A 27,797-nucleotide genomic window follows, 5' to 3' on the forward strand; every position below is an offset into this window, starting at 1 on the left:
TCAAGCCCCGCATCGGGCTCTCTGCTCAGCAGGGAGCCTGCTTCCCCCTCTCTCTCTGCCTGCCTCTCTGCCTACTTGTGATCTCTGTCTGTCAAATAAATAAATAAAATCTTTAAAAAAGTGTTCAACTGTAAATGAACATATAAAATATTGTCTTGTACTCCCGTTTCTCCCCCAGAGACAGGGACCCTGGGAGCTTGGCCACTCTTCCCTCTGTCATCCACTTGAGCGAGGTCTACAAATATTTGACTTTGGTGTGAGAGAGTTTTAGGGTGAAGATTACATGTAAACATATTAGATGAATTACAGTAATACAGTCTGCTCTTACTCAATTCTCTTTGGCTCAGTTTTATATACAAACTCAAGTGTTAGAGGCTCTTTCATTGTTCCTTCTGGCAGCTCTGTCTAACTTCTGCCCCAGGGTCTGGAATGTTCATCACAGCTGCCTTTGGCAATAAAACCCAAAGCACCCTCAGATCCTCGTATTTCTCTTCACACCTGGACAGCAGCGCATGGCTGGGCACCGAGCCCACCTGCATACAGGCTTTCCCTGGACCCTCTTCTTCCTGGCCAAATTATCAGCTTATCTGTGGCTCTGTTGTGTTTCCGTTGCTCCAGCCCCAGGCAGAAGGGAATGAACTCCTCCAGTGTTTTTCTTTTGGAGTGAGTTGGGTTTGTTATAGATGTTATAGCATATAACAGTATGAAATAATGGTGTTACTAAGACATAATAATAACACTAACCCCTTGAAATCTGGGTGCAGACTCAAAATGACATATTCTTAGTAACAGAAAAAAGCGCTGTTGAGTTTAACCAATAACAACATCAACATAACATAAAATAGAAAAGGGTCTGGGGGCACGTGGGTGGCTCATTCGGTTGAGCAGCTGCCTTCGGCTCAGGCCATGATCCCAGGGCCCTGGGATCGAACCTCACATCGGGCTCCCTGCTCAGTGGGGAGCCTGCTTCTCCCTCTCTCTCTGCCTGCTGCTCTGCCTACTTGTGCTCTCTCTCTGTCAAATAAATAAACAAAATCTTTAAAACAATAGAAAAGAATTTTAACCTTTCTCATGGTCACCTTAATTTGAATCACGGTACAGCTTTGCTTTTGCCATGAGAACCCATTCTAGGCAAATTTGTAAAGTAGACCTTTGTCTCTTAAAGCCCCAATCTCAACCATAGTGATTTTAAGGATAGCAAGGTTTAGAATCTTCGACCAAGGGGGTCGCAGTTGGATGGAACAGTTTCAGGAGCGCACTGATGGTGGGCCTGTGTGGTGGGGCAGTCTCCTGGGCTGTGCAGGCCGGGGGGGGGCGGGGGGGGGGTGTAGGGAGTTGTGGGGCAACATTCTCATTCCCAACATTTACATTCTCAACGTGAATGGTGGCCTCTGGGATGTGTGATGCCACCACCCCTCCTTCCTCTACACCCTGAAATGAAATTTCCTTTTTCCAACACATCAACCTCATCCTCTCCAAAGCTTAGCCCGCTGTTCGCATCTGTGTGTGAATAGAAGGTGATCTGCCGAGTCAGTACATCCCTCTCACGAGGGGCACTGAAAGGTTCTGGTCTCAAAATCTCGAGATGGCTAGCCCATTTCAACAAAGCATTTCAAAGTGGGAAAATGAGGATTTCTAAAATGCGTATTAGTCCAGCGTCACCCATGTGGCGTGGCCACATACTGTTTCCCCATCGATGTCACCTTCTAAGGGTTTCATAAAGTATTTCTAAAGATGTTAAGGCCACATGTGGCTGAAATCTAATGGCGTTTATACTCTGCACCGAACATCTCATTTTGCAGTCGAATACAAGTCAAATTAAAAGAGTAAGTTTTTAGAAATACTTAGAAACTGTTTACAGACTGCTAAAGAACATTTTGCAGACACGTAGTCCAATTTTTAGTGTGTATGTAATTAAATCCTTTTAATGTTTATACGTATATGACAAGAACAAAATAAGAAATTGTCCGCCTCACCCCACCCCTTCTGTGAAATGCCGTAACACTATTATACCATAAAACTTAACGGGGGGCTTTTTACTGGGCATGGCTAACCAAGTGCTCTGGAGAAAATAGCTAACCCGTTTGTGTTATCATTAACAACACTGGGGAATGAGTACCTAGGAAAGCAGATAAACCTTGCACCCCGGGGCGACTCCCACGGGACCGCCTCTGACTGTTGGTGTCTGACGTGAGTGCTGAATGAGATCTCAGGGCTAGGAGGTGGAGACAGGCGGGTTGGCCTTCTACGCTCGCATCATTGTTTGACTTTCTCTTTCATCATTAGGCTGTAAAGGATGAGCTAGTCATAGTCGGTCAATGAGAAGAGTCGAAACTACCGTAGGAGCAGGAGAGAGTGGGGTACCCACTCTCCAAGCCAGGCTGTTCTTCTGTGTCTTACATAATTTCCCTTCTCATTCTACCTTTCCTGCTCCCCAAGTACTTGGGACCATTATGGGCACACTAGATAGTAGGTAAATCCATCGATTCTCATCATTTGTGGTAGTTAGGGTCTAGAAAGTTACCAGGAACACTGAATTGACCAATACCGAACCATTGGTCTTTAGGGAAAGAGCCACACGTGCACACGCGCGCGCGCGCGCACACACACACACACACACACACACACTCCTCACCTAGATTATATAATCTTAAATCTCGAGAGTAAGTCATCCTGGTAGATTCTATTGTCTTTGTTTTGGGAAAGAGAAACGGAGGTTCCAGAGTGCTAAGTGACTTGCCTGAGGCTGACCCACTCACAGGTGCCAGAATTGGGACTCAAAATCCATCCACCTGGCCCCAGAGTCAAAGCTTCTTACACCACTGTCCCTGTTGTCGCCAACTTTAGATTATAGAAGAGCTGAAGCAGGAAGGCTGAGTGTGTCCTTATTCAACCTCAGCTGGGTGCTAGGAGGGTGACTCATGTGTTTCTCGTGCTCTGAGCATGTCTGAAACGAACACAAAGAGGCCGCAAGTATTGATTTGGGGTTACAGATTAATCCTTCAGTTGGAGTGAGCACATAAATCGCACATACAGAATCTACAAATAATGAAGCTAGACTGTAGAATTTGTGTGGGGGTTCCCGTTAAAAGCAGAGCTGGGAGTGCCAGCAAATACCTTTTCTATGTCTTTTGGCTGGTTCCTTTTCACCCCTGCAGAGACTTATCAGAGAATTCTTGTACAGCCTGTAAAATGGACCCTACTCTCAGCTGTGATCAGTCACATTACCCTGTTTAATTTCCTCTAGGCACTTGTCATGATCCAAAATTTTTATTTGTTTCTTGACTTGTTCAGCCTGTTCCCCTCTGCTTATATGTAAACTCTGTGATAATGGGAACTTTGTCTATCTTGGACGCCCTGCCTGCCCAGCGCTTGGAATGCTGTCTGAGACACCCTGGGAACCCAGTTGCTATTATTCGAATGAATAAATGAATAGACCGATGAATGAATCAGTAGTTGTATGTGGGTCTTTCACAGTGAAGGCCGCAAGTGTTTTATACAAGTAGCCTCGAGCTTACATGACACTGGCTGTGTCGCTTGTAGTCTCAGATAAGGCATCAGGGCCTAAAAAGTAGAAAGAAGAAAAAAAATCTGCCAGAATTGAGTTTGGGTCTAACTTTAGAAGAATTACTTTAGAGCATTTTGCAAAGAGGCAAAGTTAGTACTAAGGACTAGAAACAGTGATGGGGGGAATGATGTGTTTCAGAATGAGAAGAGAAGTCGCAGCTGCAGACGTAGAGAGGTCGCGTGCCGAGCACATGGGCGAGGCCAGAAGAGAGATGAGGTCAAGGTAACTGAGCTTCTTCTCCTGAGGGACCGAGATGACATTTACACATGAGGATAATTGAGATGAGAAAAAAAGCTGGTGGTGAGAAGCCTGGAATGGGAAGAGGCCTCATTTGAAGCTCTGTTTTGTCCTGTAATATCAAGGGCACTGAAGAATATGTGCCCTATTTCCAATGCAGTCCAGAGGTGGGGTCCAGTAGTCACCTACCACTGGCCATCATTCCTAATTAGCCCCATCCCACTCTTGTCTTTAAGGTAGGGATGAAGAAGGTGGAAGTAGAGGTCCATGAAAGCAGGTGTGGGGGCCGTTTCTTTCATGCTTAGATTGGCTTTCTACTCAAAGCACTTCCATTGGCCTTAGTGATTCTGAATCAAAAGATGTGAATCTGAAATTGAAAGCTGAAATCATAACCAGGAGCTGCCGGGTTCCAAACCAAACTTGGGAACTAGAAACACCTGAGCGCACTGCTAGCAACCAATAAACCGTGCCGTATTTGGATTAATACCCCTTAGAAGAAGTGAAGTCCAATCAAATCATTAACTTCTTTTAAGTGACATATAAAACAGCAAAACTGTGGAAAATTTCTTTGTAGTGGAAGAATTTTAGAAATATAGGATAGCATTCAACTTATTTTATTGTACCTTTTGGAATATAAGAATGCTAGGGTTACAAAAATTTGGAAGCGTCATCAAAGTATAAGAAGAGATTCAACTTTCCTGGTTTCAAAGTAAAGTCAATTCTGTGCTTTTTGAAAGATCTAAGGAAAATACTTGGCTGAAAATGAATAGATCATGTTTCCAAATTTCTGGGAATTTATATTTTGGGGCCGTGGTGGTTGTTGTATCAGCTTTCTCAAAACATATTTGGCTCAACAAAGTAGATTTCGGTCTCCTTTTTTTTTTTTTTGTAAAACAAATCTATCCATCATAAATATCAAATGATCAGAATTGGGATTAAATGGAACCCCATGTGATGATGGCAACTGGACCACTTTTCCCATCATAGAGTAACCCATATCCCAATGATCTTCAGAGTGAAATGGATCCCAAATTAAATTGTAGTCTATGAGCAAAACGACTTCGCAGTATGGACACTACCGCCTCAGATCTATGACTTCACAGTGTTACTTGTTTCCTCACATATTATTCCGCATATTTACTACAATAATCCCACATGGCCAAGACAGCAGGTATTACTCACCTCATTTTACAAAATAGGAGAACTTAGAAATGGATGTTTTCCTTGACTTTCCCAATATCGTCCTCCCGCAAGTGCGTAGAGCTAGTACTCCACGCCACATTTCAGGGCACCCGCTCCAGAGCTACCAGTGGGGTTGGATCAGGTTTACTCAAAGCCAGAATAGCATTCAGCACAGAATATGTTAGCAACAACATCAAAACCTGAGGACTTCGTGATTCGCGCAGTTGATTTTCGACAAAAATGCTAAGACACTTGAGTTGTCTTCCAGTTGTCTCTTCCATACATGGTGCTTAGACAACAGGCTATCCATTAGTCAAAAGATACTTTGCATCATACATAAAACTTAACTCAAAGTGGCTTATAAACCTAAAGGTAAGAGATAAAACTTCTAGAGGAACGTGGAGGTGTACATCTCCATGACCTTGGATTAGGTTGCTTAGATATGACATCAAAAGCACAAATGACAATAGAAAAGTAGGTAAATTAAAAACTTTCATTAATCTTGGGGTCATGAGTTCGAGCCCCACGTGGGGGTGTAGAGATTACTTAAACTTCGAAAAAACACCAAAGGGCATCACCAAGAAAATGAAAAGATTTGGGAGAGATGCCTTATTTCATTCAACAGCCAAAGATCCCTGCCCTTAGGGAGCTTGCATCCCATTAGATTTACCTTGATTGTATGCTTGAGTAGTTTTGCTCTTAGGGCTCATTCTGGAACATACTTTTTAAGTGTTAGGTGCTGCTTTCCAGAAATTTCACTTTCTCCATCGTAATGTGCCCTGGTTTCTATATGATTCCATCCTTTTCACAGCTCAGTTGTAGTCAGTTATTAAATTCAGTTTGAGGTCAAGGGGAAAGAGAAGAATTTTCTGGAGAGTAATGGCATTTTGAGTAAATATTTCCATGGGTAGCAAAGTTTATTTGGGAATCCTCAAAGGGAACTAGAAATGACAACAGAAAAGTAATGGTAAGAGAAATTGAGCCAGTGATGAACTTCCTTGAGATACTAGCCTGAGTTCCATGTTCTGTACTTGTCCATCAAAATGTGTCTCGTAATTTTGTTCATTAAACATTTAGCCAGCAAGTCTGTGTGCTAATCCAACATAGGACCTGATCTTGGGGTTTGCCGCAGATGGCCACTGACCATTATCTTCTCAAAAAGAAGATGTCTTGAGTACTCTCTCTGCTGTGTCTTGCAAGGATCAGGAATAAAACTCAAGGAATCTTGGACACAGGACATGCTTTCTCTGAACAGCCATCAATGGATTTTTATCCTGAACTTCTTTTTTTTTTTTTTTTTAAAGATTTTATTTATTTATTTATTTGACAGACAGAGATCACAAGCAGGCAGAGAGGCAGGCAGAGAGAGAGGAGGAAGCAGGCTCCCTGCTGAGCAGAGAGCCCGATGCGGGGCCCGATCCCAGGACCCTGAGATCACGACCTGAGCCGAAGGCAGCGGCTTAACCCACTGAGCCACCCAGGCGCCCCTTATCCTGAACTTCTGACCCTACTTCCAGTCTATCTCATTCCGAGAGAATGGAATTACTGCAGTTAAATAAAGTATCCCAAATCAAAAGGGCTTCATGACTGGGTTGTGTCTCCTCCCTGAGATATGCTAGAGTCATCAATGATGCTATTGTCATTCTCTGTAACACTGCAACTTCTGTGCTGTGTTAAAATCATAAAACTCCTGCAGGCTCTCTCCATTTCCCACAGCTGTGATTTCTGGGTCTCTGTTTGCGAATAAGCATTTCAGAATTATCATGAGGTGGAGGAAATAGCATGTGCAGAGTATTTCCCAAGCCCTGTTGCCAAGAATGAGCTAATTGTCATCCTCCCTTGCATATAATGAGTCTTAAAAACTTCAAATACAAGCCATTCTATAATCATCTACCTTTCCTAGAGAATGGCATGTGTTCATTGTAGAACCTCGGTCTTCTGGAAGTATACCAGAAGGAAAATCTGTCCTAAGATTAATAAAATAGTCAACCATCTTTAAGATTACCATTTAAGATTAATAAAATAGTCAACTATCCTTTTTCTTTTTTGATGTTTTCTTGGTGATGAAATGCAAAGTCGATGTCCGTATTTAAAAGAAAAGTTAAGTAAATGTGATATAATCTTGCTACTTTGCTTCTGGAAAATTTGTTCAATGGATGTCGATAGTAATCTATTCTCCATAAAGGAATAATATTGTTTTTATAAACTTACTTTTTTGTTTAATTGGCCAAAATTACACTTTCTCTCAAGATATAAAAGCAGGAATCACAAATATATTTCAAGCATCTATTTCCAACTAATTGGTAATAGCTACATATATGTTGGGTGAAGGAAGATTCTGAAGCCGAGTATGGCTTTGTAGAAAAGACTGCTACCATTGGATAATAATGTTCTCCAGGGATGCAAGATAGGGAGTGGACATGTAAGTCCTGTATTTTCCATCTCTGTATAATTGGAAGAAGAGTTAACGTTTAAAATATCTTTTTTAGTGATTACCAGAAACATAGTAGTCTTTATTAAAGAGCATGTAACTGAAAATCGAACGCCAGATAAATGCTTACTATTCTGTCTATCCTGTAGGTCAATGCATCACGTCAAGAAGCCAAATTGATGGAGGAGTGTGATCTTCTCATTGAGATCATTCAGCAGAGACGACAGATTATTGGAACCAAGATCAAAGAAGGGAAGGTATGATTTCTAGGGTAGAAATTTCATATTCTCTACCCGGAGAAAACACCATACTCCCATGCACTTCAGTAGCTTAGGAAACATTGAATACCCTCCCTTTTCTAGATTTTCCACAGTTTCCTCTTAAGTCTTTAAGACAGAGCTCAAAGGCCCCTGGGTGGCCATTGTTTTTCTCCACCCCTTTCTTTGTATCATCACAGTCTCCTGTGCACATCTGTAAGGAGAAAGTTACATTACATTACCTCTCCTCCATTAGTGAACTCCAGGGGTAGCTTGGAGCTCTGGTCTCTTATAGCCACTGTTTTCATCTCTCTTCTCTATGAGAAGGGGGGTTCCACAGCGGAGGAGTTCATTTCATATTTATTGCTATATCCTAGCAATTAACACAGTATTAAATAAATGTTTCAGTGAATCAGACTTTATATAGAAATTGCAGTGTTTTCTCGTGCCCGGGAGCGAATTCAGACAAGTATAATTTCATGGTGGCAAAACTACTATAGTTTCACTATATCATATATCCCTTTGTGGATATAGTAATAGAAATTCTTTTTTAATGTTTGTATCTTTTAAATTCTTATGGTTTTTATTGAAATACTTGAGATCCATTTTATTTTACTCATTTCTCTGCCACCCTCAAGAGGTAATTTTGTAAATATTTTAAAAATAGAAACCTTCATTCAAGATCCAATAAATTCATAAAGTTCTATTATTACTGCTCATAACCATGCTTTAATGAAATATGTATAATTAAATGAACAACAATTAATTGGTACACAGAGGTTCTAATTGCTAATATATGTGCTGTTCTCTGTTTTCTACCACTTTTAAAAGATACTTTCAATCCTGCATAATGTTTTAGAGTCCTTTGTCTATGTAAGTTGAAAAATATTTATGCGTGTAAATTGTGATGGTGATCAGAAAAGTTAAGTCAGATAGCTCTGGAAGCTGTTACGGTGAATTAAGAAATTAATATGAATCCATTCCCTGGCCAAGAAGTGACTCATATGTGTTGAACAGCGACTTTTCCCCACGTACAAATTGTACAACTTGGAAGAGCACTGAGTGTCCACCTGGAATCCTCCCAGGACATTTTTCCTCTTCCGTTATCATGTACCAGATGTGTACATCTCTTAGGACCTGACGTCTTCCAGCTCCTCAGATGTATGATTGCCTGAAATACAGCTGCAGTTCATGAATATGCATGTGGGAGGGAATTTGTTGCCTTTACATGGCACAGGGATCGGTTCTCAAGGCTAATACTAGTTTCTTACTGCCGCTATAACAAATATCGCAGACTGGGTGACTTGAACCAAAATAGATTTAGTATCTGACCTTCCTCCAGATGTCAGGAATCCAAGATCAGTCTCACTGGGGTTAAAGTCAAGGTTTCAGCCGTGTTGTCCCTTTCCGGAGGCTCTAGGGCAGAATCTATCCCTTGCCTTTTCTGGCTTTTAGAGGCCACCGCATTCCTCAGCTCCTGGTTTCTTTATCACATCACTCTGACCTTTGCTTCTCTCCTCAGATCTCTTTCTCTGGCACAGTTCTCTCTGGTTCTCTCTTGTAAGGACCCTTCTGATTACTCTGGGATCCCCCACATCATCCAGTATAATATCCCCCTCTCTGAAGGTCCTTGCCTTAATCACATCCGCAACATCTCTTATATCCATGTAAAGCGACATAGTTTAAAAACTCCTGGGATTAGGATGGGAGCATCTTTGGGGGACCCTTAATCAGCCTGGCCGGCATGCCTTTCCCTTGCTTAACTTTGCAACATCGGGGTTTCTCTCATGAGCGCGATTGAAGTAGCAAAGGGATGTCCACAGTTCCGGCTGTGGTGATACATGGGGTTGGTGCTTTGGTGCACCCACTCCACCCCGAACACATGTCAGTGACTAGAGAACATAGGGAAATAGGAAAGCAAAGAGATTCAGCTGGACCCAAAACAAGATAAAGGTCTCCATGGGCCAGAGATGGGACAAACCTGTAAAGCTGCAGTTGTGGCTAAAACATGGGAGTGGGACTTGGTCTGGAAGAGACCAGAACAGCAACACCTTCCACTCCAGTGGATAAAGAGTTCTTGAAGCCTTGGGATAAAGTGGCTGGAAGTGCTCCAGATGGTATAGGAGACTAAAATTAGGCTCGTTGGTTAATGCCATGGGCCGTAGAAGGCTTCTCAGTTCATTAAAAGGCACTGAAAAAGATTATTGCCAACCTCTACGTTGGGTCATAGTTTTTAGGGATTTCGGTCCTAGGAGTCTGGAACAAGTCGTCAGGCTGGAGCCTGGCTCTGCACTATTTCTGATACCTGCTCAAAAGAGAAGCCTCAGAAATGCAGAGGATCCCTGAATGAGGACCCCCCAAAGGGAAGGGGGATGCGGAAGACTGGTGGCAACATGGCGTAGGTGGAGGGGATAGGAGGGCGCTAAGCAAAGAGGGTGAGGGAGGAAAAAGATCATGAATGACTTCTTCCCTTTAAATCTGAAACCCAAACCACAGTGCTGAAGCATATAAAGAAATCTTGCATTTCTGAAAATGTAGCCCGCAAAATCAACATTCTCTCACCCCAGGTGAAATTCATTGTATGGGAAAGCACAGAAAAGATGTTTAAAGTGATAAATGAAGGGATGGCTTCTATTTTAAAAGAACAAAAACTTGTGAAGCCACAAAAGGATATAAGATCAGAAAGAAGGAAATGTGAAAACAAATTAGCAGTTCGGGAAGTAAAATGTAGATACCGAAACTGCAAAAAAAAAACTCAGCCGTAGGGGGAATTTGGAAACTAAGTTTTAGCCTCCACATAGGAGATGCTATTCTGCACCTAAGAATGTGAAATTCGAGCCATATTTCATGCCATATACAAAAATCAGATCTAGGGGCACCTGGGTGGCTCAGTGGGTTTTGGCCTCTGCCTTCGGCTCAGGTCATGATCCCAGGGTCCTGGGATGGAGCCCCGCCTCGGGCTCTCTGCTCAGCGGGGAGCCTGCTTCCCCTCTTTCTGTGTCTGCCTCTCTGCCTACTTGTGATCTCTCTCTCTCTCTCTGTCAAATAAGTAAATAAAATCTTTAAAAAAAAAAAACAGATCTAAATGGATGTTGCTAATGTGTAGGACAAAACGATAAAACTTCTAGAAGAAAACATAGGAGGAAATCTTGGTGAGCCTTGAGTTGGGCAAAGATTGATCATATACAAAGTTAAAAACATCAAAGAAATATTTATAAATTAAACAGATAATTGTATTACTCAAAAGTAAAAATTTCTCTCTAAAAGACACTATTGAGAGAACGTAAAGAGAAGCCACAGGTTGGAGACAAATATTTGTAAATTATTAATTGAAATAGAAAAGTATTTGTACATGGATATATAACAAATTCTCAAAACTCATTAGCGAGGAAACAAACAATACCTTTACCAAAATGGATAAAAGATTTGAATAGATACTTTACCAAGGAAGGCATATGGATGGCAAATGAGCACATGGAAAGATGTTCAAAATCATTACTTGTTGAGAAAAGTCAGTGAGGCAAATTAGGACCTCAAGGAGATACCCTACTTACCTCGTAGAACAGTTAAAATGAAAAAGATAGGCCATACCGTGTTGTTGAGAATGTGGAGGAACTAGAATTCTCATACGCAGAGAGTAAAATTGCATTTTGGAAAACTCAGTTTCTTAAGCAGTTAAACATACACTTATCATATGATCCAGCCATTCTAGGTGTTTGCCAAGAGAAATGAAAGCATATGGCCCTATAGGACATGTACATGAATTTTCACCAGAATGGTAAAGGTAATAGCCCCAACCCAAGTGTCCGCCGGAAGGTGAATGGATACAATTTGTGGCACATCCATACAGCGAAATACTATTCAGCAACAAAAAAGAACAAGCTACTGATACATGCAACAACTTGGATGAGTCTCAGTAGATTCATGGTGGGGGAAAGAAGCCAGACGGAAAATAGTATGTACTACATGAACACATTCATGTGGCAGTTTAGAAACAATGCTTTCTTTTTTCCTTTTTTTAAAAGATTTAATTTATTTATTTGTCAGAGAGAGAGAGAGAGAGTGTGTGTGTGTACAAGCAGTGAGAGCAGCAGGCAGAGGGCGAAGCAGACTTCCGGCTGAGCAAGGAGCCCAATGCGGGGCTCGATCCCAGGACCCTGAGATCATGGCCTGAGCTGAAGGCAGAGGCTTAACTGACTGAGCCACCCAGGCGCCCCTAGAAACAATACTTTCTAATAATCTACAGTGACAGAAGACAAATCAGTGGTTGGCTAGGGACGAGTGACGGGGCCTGGGCTGGGAGGGAGGCGGCGCGGAATAGGATGAATTACCAAGGGCAGGAGGAAATCGGAGGCATGATCTCTGTGTTCATCATCTTAGGGGCTTACACATATTTGAAAACTTACCAGATTTGTCCTTTAAATATATACAGGTTGTTGTATGTTAATTATATCTCAACGAAGCTGTTTATAAGATAATTGTATTATTTATGTAATGGAACAGTCTTCAAAACTCAAAATTAATGAACTAGGGTGATACATATCTATATGGACAAATCAAAAAAATATAAACAAGCTTTACAGTGCTTTGCATGGAGTGAGACTTGTTACTACCAAAGACATCCCATACAGTGTTTAGGCCCGCATACATACTTGGGAGTGATACGCCCTGAATTCAAAAAGGTGTTTTCCTCTGGAGAAGGACTTGAATGAAATTAGGGACGGACACACAGGGCTTCTGTGCTATCAATAATATTTTTCCTCCTTCTGAGAAATCTTTTATGTTAATATGATGAAAATTGTGAGATTTGGTAAAGCTGGGACTATGCATAGGGAAATTCATTGTATTAATTTAAAAATCGTCTGTGTGTTTGAAATTGGCCACTTTTTGAAAAGTACACACTTGCTTGGGGACCTTCTCTCAGAAGGCAGTCTTAGAAAGCAAACGTTACTTGGGAAAGATGAGGCCCAGTTTGGCTTTCTCGTGAGTTAACCGATTTGGCGCATCACCGAAGGCTAGGGGATCCCAAACCTCGGAATCCACAGTGACTGAGTCCCTGGCCAGGGCATGCGGCGTCAGAGATACATCGCGAAGAAGACAAGAGCGTGAGTACCTGCGTGCTGGGAAGCAGAGGTGCTGGACAGAGAAGGCCGAGTATGGACTTGGTGCCCGGAGAAGGCGCCCAGGCTGGTGTCTGTGTGGTCTTGAGGACGCTGAATCCAGAGAAGGGGCAGTGGGGCCCTCTCACCAGCACTTGCAAGTGGGGAGCTCGCCGGAAGAAGAACTGGCGGGACCGTGGGGATCACGCTGTGAATTTCATTCACCTCGTGACCTTGGCCGCCATGTGTCTCTGGCATGGATCATGAGGCCGTTAGACCCGATGGAAACAGACTCACCACAAATCCTCCAGCTGGGGGCTTGCCAGATGGGCAGGGTTGGGACCCATGGGTACATACTGGTAATGCTTGCTCTCAGACCATTGTGCAGTCTTCGAAAGAAAGAGCTCAGCAGCCTTTCTCCTTGGAGGGACTGGAGAGTCTCAAGCCATGAGACTCCCTGGGAAAGAATTGTCTTATCTCTTCAGTAGTAGGAGATAAATTTCATGTCAACACACGAAAAGCAGGCCACAGACTCCAGACTGAGTAAATTACGTGTTTTATGTTCAGACACAGATTGATGGTAGAAGGCTGCAGCCACAGAGAGAAAGGGTCCCTTCTCTTCGCTGCTTTTATGTACTCTAAATCTCCAAAATTTAAGATAATTAACTGGACTACATGGCTGGGCTTTTCTAGAGCCTTATAGAAATGCCAAGTCAGGCCTCATTGGCAATGCCGAGACTTGTGATAAATGAGGCTCAGTTGTTAGGACATGACGATTTGGTGCTGGGAATCCTACAATGTATATAAAGCCCATATATTAAAAGCATTTAAAATGCATTTAAAGAAAAGTGAAGGGCTGCTTTTTAAAGCATGTTCGAGGTATAATAAACAAAGCAAATAAATCGGTATATTTGGCCCATGTCCTCCCTGAAAGGAGATTCAACTGGCAGGCTAGTTCCATGATGAGTATGGAGCGAGTTCCTGAAATTACAATGTGCAATCAACACTTCCCAAAGGAACAAAAGAACAGGGCCAACTTGGAAAAATGTCCCCTGCGACAATGACACATACATATAAAGAATCTTCTTAGGTGTCAGTATCCAGTGTTTCTTTTCAAATATCAAGTTTTATTCATCCTGTCAGAGTTTTAAAATAGTATATACAAAAGTGTTTTCTAAGGATGAAATGAGTATTTCGCTAAATGCTTGGTGTCTGATTTGAAGTGTTGTAGCAAGTAGGGTAGGGTGTCCCAGAGTGTGGTTCAGATTAGGGCCGTTTGATCAGAATCACGGAGGCTGGCAAACTTCTTCTGTAAAGGAGAGAGGTGTATGTTGTAGTGTGAAAGCAGCCATAGATGAGTCATAAATGAATGACTGTTTCAGCATGCCAATAAAACTTTATTGACACGCGTAGATGTGTGCTGAATACAGCGTATGGACCATAGTTTGTGAACACCTGATTGAGAGTCGTGTTTTTCTTTTTTCTTTTTTTTTTTTTAATCGAAGCCCCCAGGAAAAAATAGAGAGGACATGAAATCCAGCATGCACGCATACGAAAAGTTTTTGCAAAACTGAATTTGCCTTCTCTATCAGGAATGCACTCTGCTACTTTCTCCTCTCCTCTCCTCTTCTCTTCTGTTTAGTTTTTCCATGCTCGTCCTGACTACTGACCCATCGCCTGCAGCTCTTTGACCGCTGAGGTGCAGTTTCGAGCCGCTCTGCCAATGACAACTTTTTAGAGGATATTGGCGAGTGAGCCCAGATATCTCCAAGTTTCTCTTTTCCAAAGATTCCTTCTGATCCCTGTGCACACCATTTTGAAAAGCTGTGATCTGGTGTGTGAAGTGGAACTGTACACTTGAACTAAAATTAAAATGATGCTAACAGTTGTTTTTCTGTAAAGCATTCCTGTGTTTTCAAAGGAGCCTCTTCATTTTGGCTTGCTTCAGCTTAACACATGATTTAGGGCTGTTGTTTGGCTTCGTTTCCTATCTTTTCCTCTTGATGCCACTTTTAATTTCCAGTGTCATGGTAGAGGAAAAGAAGGGAGAAAATAGAATTCAAGCATTGGTGCCTCTGTGGCCTGTGGGATCACAGAGAGGCATACCAAAAGGGTATGTGACCGACGGAGTTGTTCTAAAGGAATATTTGGACCTTATATTTCTTTCGTTAGAATTGTATTAAACATCTTTATTTTATTTATTTTTTTTTATTTGACAGAGATCACAAGTAGGCAGAGAGACAGGCAGAGAGAGAGGAGGAAGCAGGCTCTCCACTGAGCAGAGAACCCGATGTGGGGCTCGATCCCAGGACCCTGGGATCATGACCTGAGCCGAAGGCAGAGGCTTTAACCCACTGAGCCACCCAGGCGCCCCTGTATTAAACATCTTTAATTTCGTTGTATGCTTCAGTATTTCATTCCCTTGGTTTGTTGGGGACTCTAAGTTATTCTCCTTCCTCTGCTGGATGTGTTCTAACATCTTGAATTGGACTCTAGGCCTTTCTCAGCTTTACCTCTGGATGTAACCACGTTAAACGCTAAATTCAATTTGGTGTCAAAAAAGTGTTCTTTCATTCAGCTAATGAACACAGTTCATCTGCTGCGGTTGGTCGCTGTAATTATAATGAGTTAAGTCTTTTACCAGCCTTAATCTCCTAGGCTGTTTGCTCCAAGGTTTTGCCACTTCCTATCTCTCTGTCTCCTTTGAGGAATTTTTCTCACTCTTGCCCGAAATCTTGCGGCTGCCGCCTCCCAGTGCGGCCTGACTTGCCTTTGTTTGCCGCAGGACAACCTAGCTGGAATCAGATGCTCCACACCGGCCTCACGTTCTGACATCTCCTTCCTTCCTTTTCTTCGATGAAAGTTGCACGGGGATGGTAATGATGACTGGGAGAAAGAAGGAATTTCTTGGAGTTAGCAGTTAGCAGGGATTCTGGAGGGAGCCGGAGCCAGCCTTGTCTGCAAGACAGATTAACTGGCCCCCTCCCTGCCCTCTCACCCAGGACTGTTTTCCATTCCGGAATGATCCTGAAGCCAGCCAAGACCTGTCCCAGGCTGTGTGGATGGGGCACCGGGCACACGGCAATTCCAATTAGCAGTCTAATTTTGACTTGGCTTCTGGCCAGAGGGCTTCATCTCACAGCACATTTCAGACACCAGAGCGAATGGTCAAGTGGGTTACTGTGCACTTATCTTGGCCTACCCCTGAGGTCACGGTCAATTACGTCGGAGGGTCGTTTTCAAGCAAGACAGAATCAGGAATTGGAATGGTGGTTGGAACCAAACATGCATTTTTATCCCGACTGGGAAATGCTTATCAAAATAGTTCTTAGTTATCAAGTAAGCACAAAGTGCCTGGAAATGACGTTCCCAGTGAGGGGAAATGGCCCAGCTGTGCTTTTTTTGGCTTTCTCTCATCTGCTCAACAGGAAAAATATTAATCAATGGAAAAAAACACTCTCTTTCTGTTAATTTAACACATGAGTTTTAGATCGTGTGGGAAATAGTAATACCTCATGTTTTCCCATCACGGTTTTATGACGCGGATCACAAAGACCTTTTTAGAAAATGGTTCTTGCTTAAGCCATTCGCACCTACTGGGATGTCTTAAGTTTCTTGACGGCCCAGCCAAAAGCCCGAGATAGAGACGGTCCCAGCAGTCACTGCCATCTTCTAGTAACTGAGTGGAATGGCGAGGGAAGAGGTCTGGTGACCCTTGCAACTTGCCATTAGGCAGCACCTTTTTTCCCCATCAACAAGGAAGCAATTCACAATAGAGTATTTTCTCATAAAACAAATTAGCGACACTTCTCCAAGGAGATTGAGACTATCCAAGCCAGGAGTCCCGTACCTGGGATTTCCGTATTTCTCTGCCTGCTCTCGGATGTTTATCGAAGGACAACTTTCCATGCAGCAGGACGCACATATCCAGAAGCGTCCAGCCCGGTGCGCGTTCCCTCAGCGAGCCCGCCCACCTAACCGTCTCCGTGCCTCTTTTCAAGGTGATGCGGCTTCGCAAACTGGCTCAGCAGATTGCAAACTGCAAGCAGTGCATCGAGCGGTCGGCCTCCCTCATCTCCCAGGCAGAGCACTCTCTGAAAGAGAACGATCACGCGCGCTTCCTGCAGACGGCCAAGAGCATCACCGAGAGGTGAGTTGCAGGGGCTGCTGGGAAGTTCTCAGCCGCTGGCCTCCTGTGTCTGCCGAGTGATTGCTTGGCCTTGCCCTCGCCTTGCTTTTGTTTTCATTCTGGAGGCTGAGTACCAGGGAGAATAGAGCCTTTGAGTTGCTTTGTTCCAGCCAAAGATGCTTCCCTTTGACATGTCAAAGCCTTTTCAGTAGCGCCTTGGAGTTCAAGGCCTTTGAAACAAGAGTCCACCAGTTAGAGAGAATAAAATCAGCCTTGCTTTGGGTAGGGGGCCGGGGGGTGGGGCAGGGGAGAAAGCTTACAGTGGCACAGAAATGGCAATTATTGTGAATCTCAGCCCTGATCTTATCATGCATTTGGTAACAAAGAGTCAAAGTGAAGGCACCGACATGAAAGGGAATCTTTTCTTCCATCTCAGGGCTCGTCTATTAAAAAGGAGAAGAAAAAAAAGCCAAGGCCCAGGTGTTGTGCTCTGTTAGACCTGTGTTTATTTGGTTGAGAAGCTTCGCTCGTCAGAAAGGTCAAAGCTGACTCATGTGGGAGAGAAAGGACCCAACTGTCAGTCTCATACCTCTTTCTTTTAAAGGATCCTTTATTCTGGGGTAGGGAACGTAAAGATAACATTATTCCATTGGTCAGTTCAGCAGTGAAACTGATGGGAGTCCGTGTTTCTTCGCCGCCCGTCCCGATTGGCATAAACTCCACCGAAATGGTACCTCCAACCCCTGCCGATGCCCTTGACTTTTCATTCATTCTCATTTTCGGAGTCCCCTGCCCCTTACGCAAAGCAATAATAGAATGCTATCACCGGACAACCCCGGACAGCTCATTCATGCTGGTGTTTATCCTAGAGCAGAAGCCTGCACACTTTGATAAAGGGTCAGAGACGAAATATTTTCAGCTCTGCAGGTGATAAGGTCTCCTTCACAACTACTCAGCTCTGCCGTGGTAACTCCATAGCACCCTGTCATACACAGAAAAGATCGGGCGTGCCTGGGCTTCCAGAAACATTTCCCCCAACAGGTATTTCGCCTTCTGGCTGTATTTTGTCAATGCCTGAACCAGGGGAAAAAAATATTCACCATCTTCTCACTTGCATTTCTTCAAGGAAAGAGACAACTAACATTAATCGAGTGCGTGGTTATGTCGGACACTGTGCTAATTCTCAAAATAGCGCTTAGAGGTAGTCATTGACGTTTCTGTTTCCACTGTTCTCTTAGAGTAATGTACAGTGGTTTTATACCTCGGGCCCTGTATCGAGCCAGCTTCATTTTGTTATTTCTTATATTTGAGAAGAACTCTTCTGCGACTGGTTACGATGGTTACGATACTTAATGTCTTCCAAAGCGCGTGGCTAACAGCTGCTTATCATCGCTTTTATATCCTTAAAATGATCGCCTCCCTATCTTAAGAGAAGCCAGTGTCTTTGCTTATGACTCCTGGGTTCCCAGTGTTTGTCTTTGTGGCACCCATCTAGACTTTATCCAGTTGCTCTGTGTTCATCCTAAGGTTAAAAACTGCAAATGGCGCTAATATTCCCGTGTACCTAGGCCACTCTGCTAGACCCTATTTACACTTACGTCATGCTTTCCAACTGGGATCCAAGAGCACTCTTCTCCAGCTATGAATCATGAGGTGTCCAGATGAAAGGGCTACTGTGAGCTGCATTTCTCAGTAATCCCTAAAAATTTCATCAAGTGTAATACGAACAGACTCTTAGCTATTGAGGGGAGAGAATGTGGCCCCATAACAGTTGGGATAGAACATTCTGGAAGAAGACCTACCTTTGAAATAGAATGTGAGTGCATGAATGTCTACATGTGATCTTCCACAGATCCGGCAGGTCATGACCTGTCCCATTCACTTCTACCTATAACAAGCCCATCTCTTTGAGAACGGAAAGATGACTTTGATTTTTTCTTTCTACAGATGAATTGTAGAATACAGTTGACCCTTGACCAGCATGGGTTTGAACTGCTCAGGTCCACTTATACATGGATTTTAAAAAAGTATATAGTGCAGTATTGTAAATGTATTTTCTCAATAATATTTTCCATAATAAGATTTCTTAATATTTCTAGTAATATTTTCTTTTCCCTAGCTTACTTTATTGTCAGAATGCAGAGTATAAGACATATAACATACAAAAGATGTGTTAATCAACACTTTATGTTATCAGTGAGGCTTCTGGTCACCAGTAGGCTCTTAGTAATTAAGTTTGTGGGAATCAAAAGTCATACATGGATTTTCCCCTGAGTGGGAGTCCCCTAATCCCCACACTGTTCAGGGGTCAACTGTATGGTATATTCCCAAGCCTCACTAATATGTAGTTCTTGGTGTGATTGTATGTGTACTTTTAATAAAATTGTTTTAAATAAGCAGAACTATTCACTGAACCCAGACATAAGAAAGTCGGCCTCCTGCTTATGAGAAAGCTAAATTTCCAGCAAATTTGAAGACTTGGTGCCTATAACCGTTGGCCAAGAGCCTTTGTCCTTCTGCTCCTACAGCCCGTCTCTTCCCATGTCCATTGTCCATCCTCTTGGTCAATTCCTGAGCCTTCCTCTCTTTCCAGGACCGGAATGTAGTGAAGGGGCAGGGAGCTTGGACCAGGACCTAGGGAACTTGGGCTGGGATCCCAGCACTGCCACTTTTTAACTGTGATGCTTTGGGTTTGCCTGTGAGCTATTTTCTGCGTAGAGTGTTGGGCTCAAAGGGGCACCCTGCTGGCACAATCAGTTAAGCATCTGACTTGGCTCACGTCATGATCTAGGGTCCTGGGATGGAGCCTGCATGGAAGCTATGCTCAGCGGGGAGTCTGCTTCACCCTCTCTCTCTCCCCCTGCTCATGCATTCCCCCTCTCCCTCTCTCTCTCTCAAATTAAGAAATAAAGCCTTTTTTTTTAAAAAAAAAAAAAGAGGAGTAAAAAAGAAAATTGGGCTCATAATAACTGCTTCGATCAGTAGTTGTAATACTGTCACTGATAACTCCTAAGAACAGAACTTCAGCGTCGCAGATAATCCATAATGTCTGTTGGATTTAAGTTCTCGTAGTTTAGTGAGTATGGCCCCGCCTCGTATGTTCTGCGGCTGGTCTCTGCCTGTCTCTACCCTTCAATCTTTTTCTTAGTAAACATTCTTCTCTAGGATATGACTTTGTAATTCTCTGCCTCCTACTGTGTCTGCCTTGGGCTTTGGCACCTGTGTACTTCTAAACCACCTTTATTCTTCTGTTCGAGGAGGGAAAGCCCGGAACAAACTTTCAGTCCTGCAAGCCTTCCTAAAGTGAGACTTGAATGGGATTTTTCTGTATCTTAGAATCACTTAAAGTAGGTATGTTCCTCTACAGGGTGAATCTACCTGCAAAAAGATTTTTGATTCAGAAATATTAAAAAAAGAAAAAGAAAAAGGAAACCAAACCCAAAGGAGAGAGACCATCAAGCTTTACATTGTAGGAGATGCATATGCTTTGGAGTCAAGTGTCTGGCTCTGTGCTAATTGCTCAGGAGTACTTATGGCCAGCACTGGGGCTGCTCCTTTAACACTTGGGAGTCTAATTTCGCTCATACACTCCTAGCGGGCAGAACCCCCAGCCACCTTGTTTTCACCACGAAAGCGCCAGCACATAGCAAACTGCCGGCCGTAAATGAATGAGTGAACAAATCATAAAACATGTCGATTGTTCCTACCTAAGATGATTGTTACAGGGACAAAATGAAATAATACGGTAAAAACCGTTAGTCCGATTCCTGTCCCAAGGTGATCATGCAACAAATGCCAATTCTCTTCCTTCCCACTCACTAAATTGACACAAATGGAGTGCATAACACACTATATTCCCAAGTCACACTAATACATAGGTCTTCTGCATGGTTGTGTGGGCATCTTTATACAACTACATTAAGGAAGCCAAACTCTTCACTAAATCAAAGCATAAGAAAGTTGCTTATGAGAAATCTGAACTTAAAATCACTTTTAGTACCCAGTTATCAAGATGGTAAAAAGAAACTTCCCTCCGAACGGTACCCATTTTTCAGAGCTCCTAGGAGGGTGTCCCACTGCACTCTCCTTCGACACCGTAAGCAGTTCAAGCATCCATCAGACTTGCCCCGGATATAAAACCAAGACCTCCAGTTGTCAACGCTGGAGAGATGTCGCTTGATTTTAAGATTTCAAGCACGTATGATGAGTGGTTTTTGAAGTGTGTTCTGGTAGGGTGTTAATTGGTGTTAAAACAACAACAAAGTTCCCGAGCCAAATGCATCTGGGAAATCCTGAGCAGACCAAAGCAGACCACGTTTTGCTGCTTTGAGACCTCACTGGGTTTTACCATGGTGATTTGCCCACTCGCCCAAGAGAGACCCATTTATGTGCCATTGTCAAGGGTCGGGCATGGGGAGAAGGATATTGGGCAGGAAGGTTAGAACATCCTCCCCTGGCATTGGCTGTTTGAGAGAAAGCCTGTGAGCCACATAGCTCCAGACACGTCCGTCTTTTAGAAAATTGCCTCCAAGTGGCCCTAGCAAACTGTCACGGAGATTAGGAGCATCGACGTCAAAACAGAATCAGGAAGTAATGTGCAGGCCACCCCCTTAAGCATCAGGAGAGGACACATGTCTTTATTTGCCTCAGTATAAGAGCTTAACACACACCCACAAGCATGTGCGCACGTGCGAATGTACGTACACTCACACAGACACACAAAAGTATGAAAGCACAGAATTTCAAAAGTGGCCTAAGGCTGATGGCCCTGGTGGATTTTGGAAACTCATCTGAAAGGCCAGAAGATGGGCAACAAGGATTTGGGGAATAAAAACAAGGCCTAAAATGTTGACTTTGGCAGCTCTCCCCTCGCCTGTCACTCCAATTACGAATTTGAAATTGTAGCCAAAGATAAATATCTCTCCTTCCATCAAAAACCTGTGTAGGTGTTAAAAGCAGCAGTAACCCGCACAGCTTCTTGCTGTCAGTCTCGGTGTCTCAGCCTTTCCGTTCCCACTCCACAGAGTTCCCACCAACCACATGGCGGGCATTGGCATTTTTTTTTTTTTAAACACTGTCACTTGCCCAAACCACGTTTTAGTTAGCTGTGGACCATAGAACCAGGAGAAACTTGGGAGTAAAATCTGTTTGGGGTGGACCTGAACAGAAGCTTCTGTCCCTGGACAGCAGAGCGCTAAAGCGAGTTTGTCTGCTCAGAGTGCCGGGGATCCTCTCAGCCCAAGATCGGAGCCACACAACAAAGACAGAGAAATGCCACGGAGAGACGCCCGTTTCTTAACAGCTCGGTGCAGTTTTCCCTGCTGGACATCATGAAACATTCTAACTGGGGGTTCACTTTGAAATTTTTATTTGGGGAGTTCACATGGCGCTATAGCATTTCTTTTAACTTTTCTGCACTGATGCAAATATTGCGGGCTCTTCAGTGCGTGTGGGCGTGCTTTAAGAGCTCTGTATGTATTTGCTGAGCGATCCCAGGATCGCTCTGAGGTCTGAGAAGTTTTTGTGATTATGGGTCAAAAGGAAGGCATTTTTTAAGTACAGTTTGACTATGTGTGAAAAACGCCTAATAACCATGCCTTTCTCCACCTGTCTAAATTAGCAGGTGTTCGTCACAATAATTAGCCCATTCCCGTTGGGTGCGCTCTTTAGCCAACAAAATCCCCCAACTCAGCTATTCACTGTTTTTTTTTTTCTTTTTAAAAGATTTTGTTTATCTGAGAGAGAGGGCACGCATAAGTAGATGGAGCGGTAGGCAGAGGGGAAGCAGGCTCCGTGCTGAGCAAGGAGCCTGATGTGGGACTCCATCCCAGGACCCTGAGATCATGACCTGAGCCAAAGGCAGACACCACTTAACTGACTGAGCCCCCCAGGCACCCCAGCTCTTCACTGTTCCTCAGTGAAACAGTTAGGTGGTGAATTTAGATTCTCCCCCCTCATTCAAACACTTGAAACCTTTCTTTCCAGAGTCTCTGCCTCTTCAGACTTTTTATCAGTGGATCCCAATATCATTCTGGTTATTACACTATTAATTATCCTGTCTACCACACTCCCGACACAGAACTGGAAATGTATCAGAAGCACAATTCTAGAAACTTTGAGCACTTCACAGGTGTAACTTATACTGAGGTGAAATTCGGAGAACGTGAAATTAACCATTTTAATGTGTGCGATCTGTCATATTTGGTATATTCATGATGTTGTGTAATAAGAGTTCCAAAATCTTTTTATCACCCCCCAAAAACTCCATACCCATTATGCAGTCATCATCCACTATGCCACCACCCCCCCCACCGGTCTGCTCTCTGTCTCTGGGAATTTGCCTGTTCTGGACATTTCCTACAAATAGAGCATACGGTACACGGCCTTTTGCATCAGACTTCTTTCACTTAGCATTAACACTTTCAAGGTTCATCCACACTGTTGTTCTTCAGTCCTTTTTATGCATGGATAATATTCCATTGTATGAATAAACCCGCAAGTATAATTTCTTTAGCCAAAATACATCATCTTTATAAGATCCAAAGTTTTAAGAGCCATTAAGAGACCCAAGAGGAGACAGATCTCCTTAGGTAACCAGGCCGAAATTTTTCTAGATTAAATGGAAGAATTTAGACCTAGAATTCTCTTCCAGGCTGCTTCCAGCTAGCTTTGTAACTTTCTAGAAATGAGCACCAGCACTCTTAATGAGAAAATAACTAGATTTAGAGATGAACCATTTCAGAGTATTTCTTTACTCACCGATTCCCAGCACCCTACGCAGCACTCTACATGTAGTTGGCCCTTGGTGGTGGTTACCGAACTTCCTGAAATACCCAGATCAACAAGATCACGGGTCTAGCATGGTCTGAGACGCTCAGACGTGGTTTACGTCATGCCGCAACTGTATCGTTTTTAAGAGGATCGCTTGCATTTTTTAATTAGTCCAAACGTTCTGCTATTGGCAACTGAACTTTGCAAATCAGTCTGAGAGATTAACACACACATAGCCCGAGATTCTCTTCTAGCAGGAGCGCTGTACTCACCAGTACGTTGCTTTATAGTTTATAAATGAGAACGTTTCACTAGCAACCATAAATGAAGAGGGAAAATGGGGCATCCATGGGAGGAATTTGTGAGGGAGCTCATGAATATTTTCCATGGCATCTGCTGGGAATATGGTGCAAAAAAAAATGAATACAAGAAGAACGCAACAAGCCAGACAAAAACTCCTTTTTAAATGTTTATTTTAGAGAGAGGCTAGTAATTGATTAAACTAATCTAATATCTGGAAACATTCTTTTTTAATCTTCACTTTGCCTTTTATGCAGTTTGAAATTTTGGAGACTCCTCTTTGAAGTGGAGCAGGGTCGGGTCCGAAAGGAACAAACAGTTTCCCAGACAGATGTGTGAAGAAATGCCCGGAGCTATGTGCTTCTTGCTGGGGTTAGATGTGAAGGGGCCTGGCTGTTAAATACACAGCAACATGAGATATGAATATTCTTCCACCTCCGTGGGGAATTTTTTTTCCGACAGTAAAAAGGAAGGCGGGCGGGGTTGGGGCGGGGGGAGCCATTCTACTGTTTCCCCAGTTCCTTTGCCTCGCCTTTAAGCTTGATCGTTTGCATTGTGTTGGCTGTGTTGTGCCGTTCCCAGGTTCTCTTTGAGGCTCCCGTGTAAAAACAGCCCCATTTTAAAATGATCCTTCTTTTCCTTTTTTTTTTTTTTTTCCATTACAGGCAGTGACGGTGACAGGCATCTTGACATTTCTAAAAAGTTGTTCTGTTTAAATTACAGAGTCTCCATGGCGACTGCATCCTCCCAGGTCCTAATTCCTGAAATCAACCTCAATGACACATTTGACACCTTTGCCTTAGATTTTTCCCGAGAGAAGAAATTGCTAGAATGTCTGGATTACCTTACAGGTATTGTCGTGTGTGTGTTTGTGTGTGTGTGTGCGTGCGCGCACACGCGCGTGCTTTAATATTGTGCGTGCGCTTTGATATCATGTACAATCGGTGATACACATACTTTGCCACCACATCGATTCCCTCAAAACCAGAGGTGTGGGCTCCTGATTTAGGAATGGAGTCTAATATTCCCGTAAATGATTTCTGGCATGCTTTTTTTTTTTTTGTTTCCCCACCCAAAACGACACGGTCCGAGACCAAATTGGGGACAGAGGAAAAAGGCAACTCTCGAGAATTAAAAACGTACTTCCTGCCATTTTCTCTCCCTCTCAGAGTGTGGGTGTCACAAAGAACAGCTCTGCTGGCCATCACAGAGTCGCAGAAGGTAGCGGGGCTGTTTTCCACTTCATCTCAGCAAGGCTTCTGACTCTCACGGTGTCTTGGCAGAGAAACCGTTGGCAGCTAACTCTTGCTTGAGTGTCAACCTTGCTTTAGCTCTTTGTATCTGAGATCTGGCATGATCTTAGCATGTTATAATCCTCATTTTTCCCATGACAGGGGTCACCCATCTCGCTGGAGGTCAGGTAGCCCATGAGTGGCAGGATTTGAATTTGGCTTGGGTCCGTACGAACTCCAAAGACCTCTTGTTCTTTCTGGTAAAAGACCGCATTTCATCTTGGCAAAAGGTCACCACAGCAAATGTCCCAAAAATCACATGTGAATTCCCAGTGCCATCGTTCAGATAGACAGTTTTTATGGGGGGGGGGTCAAACTTATGAAACAAAAGGAACAGCAATAAAAGAAAATCTCAGACTACTCCTGTTCCTAACCATGCTTCCAAATGTTTCTTCACCGTCAACCTCGAGAGCGAGGACTGAAATCATTCGCTGGTAGAATGCGGATTATTTAAAGGACCTTTATTTGTGTTAGCCAAAGCCACTGGTGCCTAGGACTTCTGGAAGGCTCCTTGTATACAGTGAAGCCAGATGTGCATGGAACTGAGGACATGCAGCCTTCGAGAGACCACATCGCTAACTCAGCAGGGCGCCAGCTTCCGCATTTCGGTTCTGCGCGCGTGCGTGTGGGAGAGCGGTTGGAAAAGATGGAGCAGGAGAAAGGGAACATTGTGTGATGTTCACTTTCACAGTCTATGGATGAAAAACGAGCAGTTTTATATCCAAGGGATGTTATACCCAGATAGGTTTTTTTTTTTCTCTGCAAGAATCCGAGATGCTGTTTTTAGCCTTTCTGCATTTGCAAGCAAAGTGTTCATCCCACCAACTTATCTTATGTCATTCTTTCAAAACACACCACTCTTAATAAGGAAGAAAGAAGTTGACTCCAAAGTGCATTTGCAGTAAGGAACCAAACTCGGTATCAAATATTTATTCACATACTGCCCCCCCTTTTTAAGCTTTTAACTCTGAGATCTGTCTAAACTAACGTTACCCCCCTAGAACCTGCCACAATGATAGAAACATTCTGTATCAGCACTGTCCGTTTTGGTAGCTGCTGTCCACATGGGGCTCTCAGAAACTTGAAATGTACATGGTGAGTCTTTACCTTCATTGAACTTTAATTAAACTTAATAGAAGTTTAAACAGTTTTGTGGCTACCGTATTAGGCAGCACAGGTCTAGATTTTCTCTGGCTGAGCGGTTTTTCATGATGGCATCCTATGAAAATTCTTTTTTTTTTTTTTCTTGCATCATTTGGAATTGAATAGGATGGCAGCAACAGAAAGTCCAGTTAGCAGTGACTAAACCCATCAAGCGGTGTTTGTATCCTGCAAACTCGGGCACGGAGATGTGTGCTCCAAGCCTGGGCAGCAGCTCAGTGAGGACCGCAGACCCCAGGCTCTTGCTTCTTCCCTGCTCTGCCATCTTCCCTGCGCTGCCTTTTTGCCCCACACGGCACAGCTGCCCCACCTCCATGCATCATGCTCAAGTTACAGCTGAAAAGAGACGGATGCAGGGGAAACAGGGACAAAATTCTGTCCTTGTTTATTAGGAAAACAAAAAGCTTGCTTAGAAGGCCCACCTGGCAAAGTCCCACTTGTGTCTCGGGGGCCAGATCCACATCACAAGGTCATGCCCAAGGATAAAGAGGACTGAAAGACTGTTGGGCCAGGCACATGACCTTTCTGTACAAAATCAGTGTCTTGCTGCCCTCAGGGTGTCTTCCCCATTGCCCAGTGATCGTTGAATGGTGTTCCGGTGGGCATACACTCATGGGCTCCGTCTCCATGCGAATGCCGAGGCAGTGATTAAAGGGGAAGGTGAGGAAGTGGTTTGCACTGACGAGGACTGTGTACCCCATATATCATCCCGATCGCTGTTTATGCCAAGCTAGAGACCACATGGGGTACCTGCCATTCTGCCTTCTTAGCTGTCAAACCTCAAATACAAATCTGGCCCATTTCTAGACATAACATCGATCCTGGCCATAACATATGATGCTTGGCTGATATTGCCAAGTCCAAATAGTTTATCAGACATTTGTAAGCAGGAAATGAAGTGTTTGTGGAGTATTAGCCCACCATTTCTCGTGTCCTGTTTATAACAGAGGCAAGAAAATAACAGTTCTGCTTCCGATCCCATGAATATTGAAATTGGCAGCATGCTGCTATCCTCATTTACAGTAAATTGGGTATTGACTTTTCGGGAAAAACCCATTGGGCTTATAATCAAAATAGGGTTAGCCTGCGTGGCTGTGAAAACAAGATGATTTTTTTCCCTCTGTGACATGCCTCTAAGTGGTATGTCAAGTTAATAACCCAGAGAGGTGACATTTCCTCCCCGATCACAGCTACTTACTTATTTTGAACACAAGTTTGCTTTCTACTTAATCCTCTATTGCAATACAGAAAAGACACCATCTTTTCTCTGGTGGTTGATGGAAAAGTAATTCAGTGAGCTATTTAGATTATGGGAGAATAAGCATTTCTCCACCACTCCCTGCCGGGTGATCGCACAGCGACAGCGGCCA

At 43.4% G+C, this 27,797-nt stretch overlaps 1 protein-coding gene across 6 annotated transcripts in view; it reads left to right on the forward strand.

The window, feature by feature from the left end:
• The window catches only part of MID1 (midline 1), a 343,241-nt gene that overhangs the window by 291,662 nt on the left and 23,782 nt on the right, over window positions 1–27,797 (forward strand). For all 6 annotated transcript variants that reach the window (XM_059386248.1, XM_059386247.1, XM_059386250.1 and 3 more), the window contains exons 4-6: window positions 7,568–7,675; window positions 16,776–16,924; window positions 24,698–24,825. In XM_059386248.1, the coding sequence (XP_059242231.1) occupies window positions 7,568–7,675; window positions 16,776–16,924; window positions 24,698–24,825 (385 nt within the window). The remainder of the gene's footprint in view (window positions 1–7,567; window positions 7,676–16,775; window positions 16,925–24,697; window positions 24,826–27,797) is intronic.

This window comes from Mustela nigripes, chromosome X, assembly GCF_022355385.1.
Source record: "Mustela nigripes isolate SB6536 chromosome X, MUSNIG.SB6536, whole genome shotgun sequence".
NCBI classification, from domain to species: domain Eukaryota; kingdom Metazoa; phylum Chordata; class Mammalia; order Carnivora; family Mustelidae; genus Mustela; species Mustela nigripes.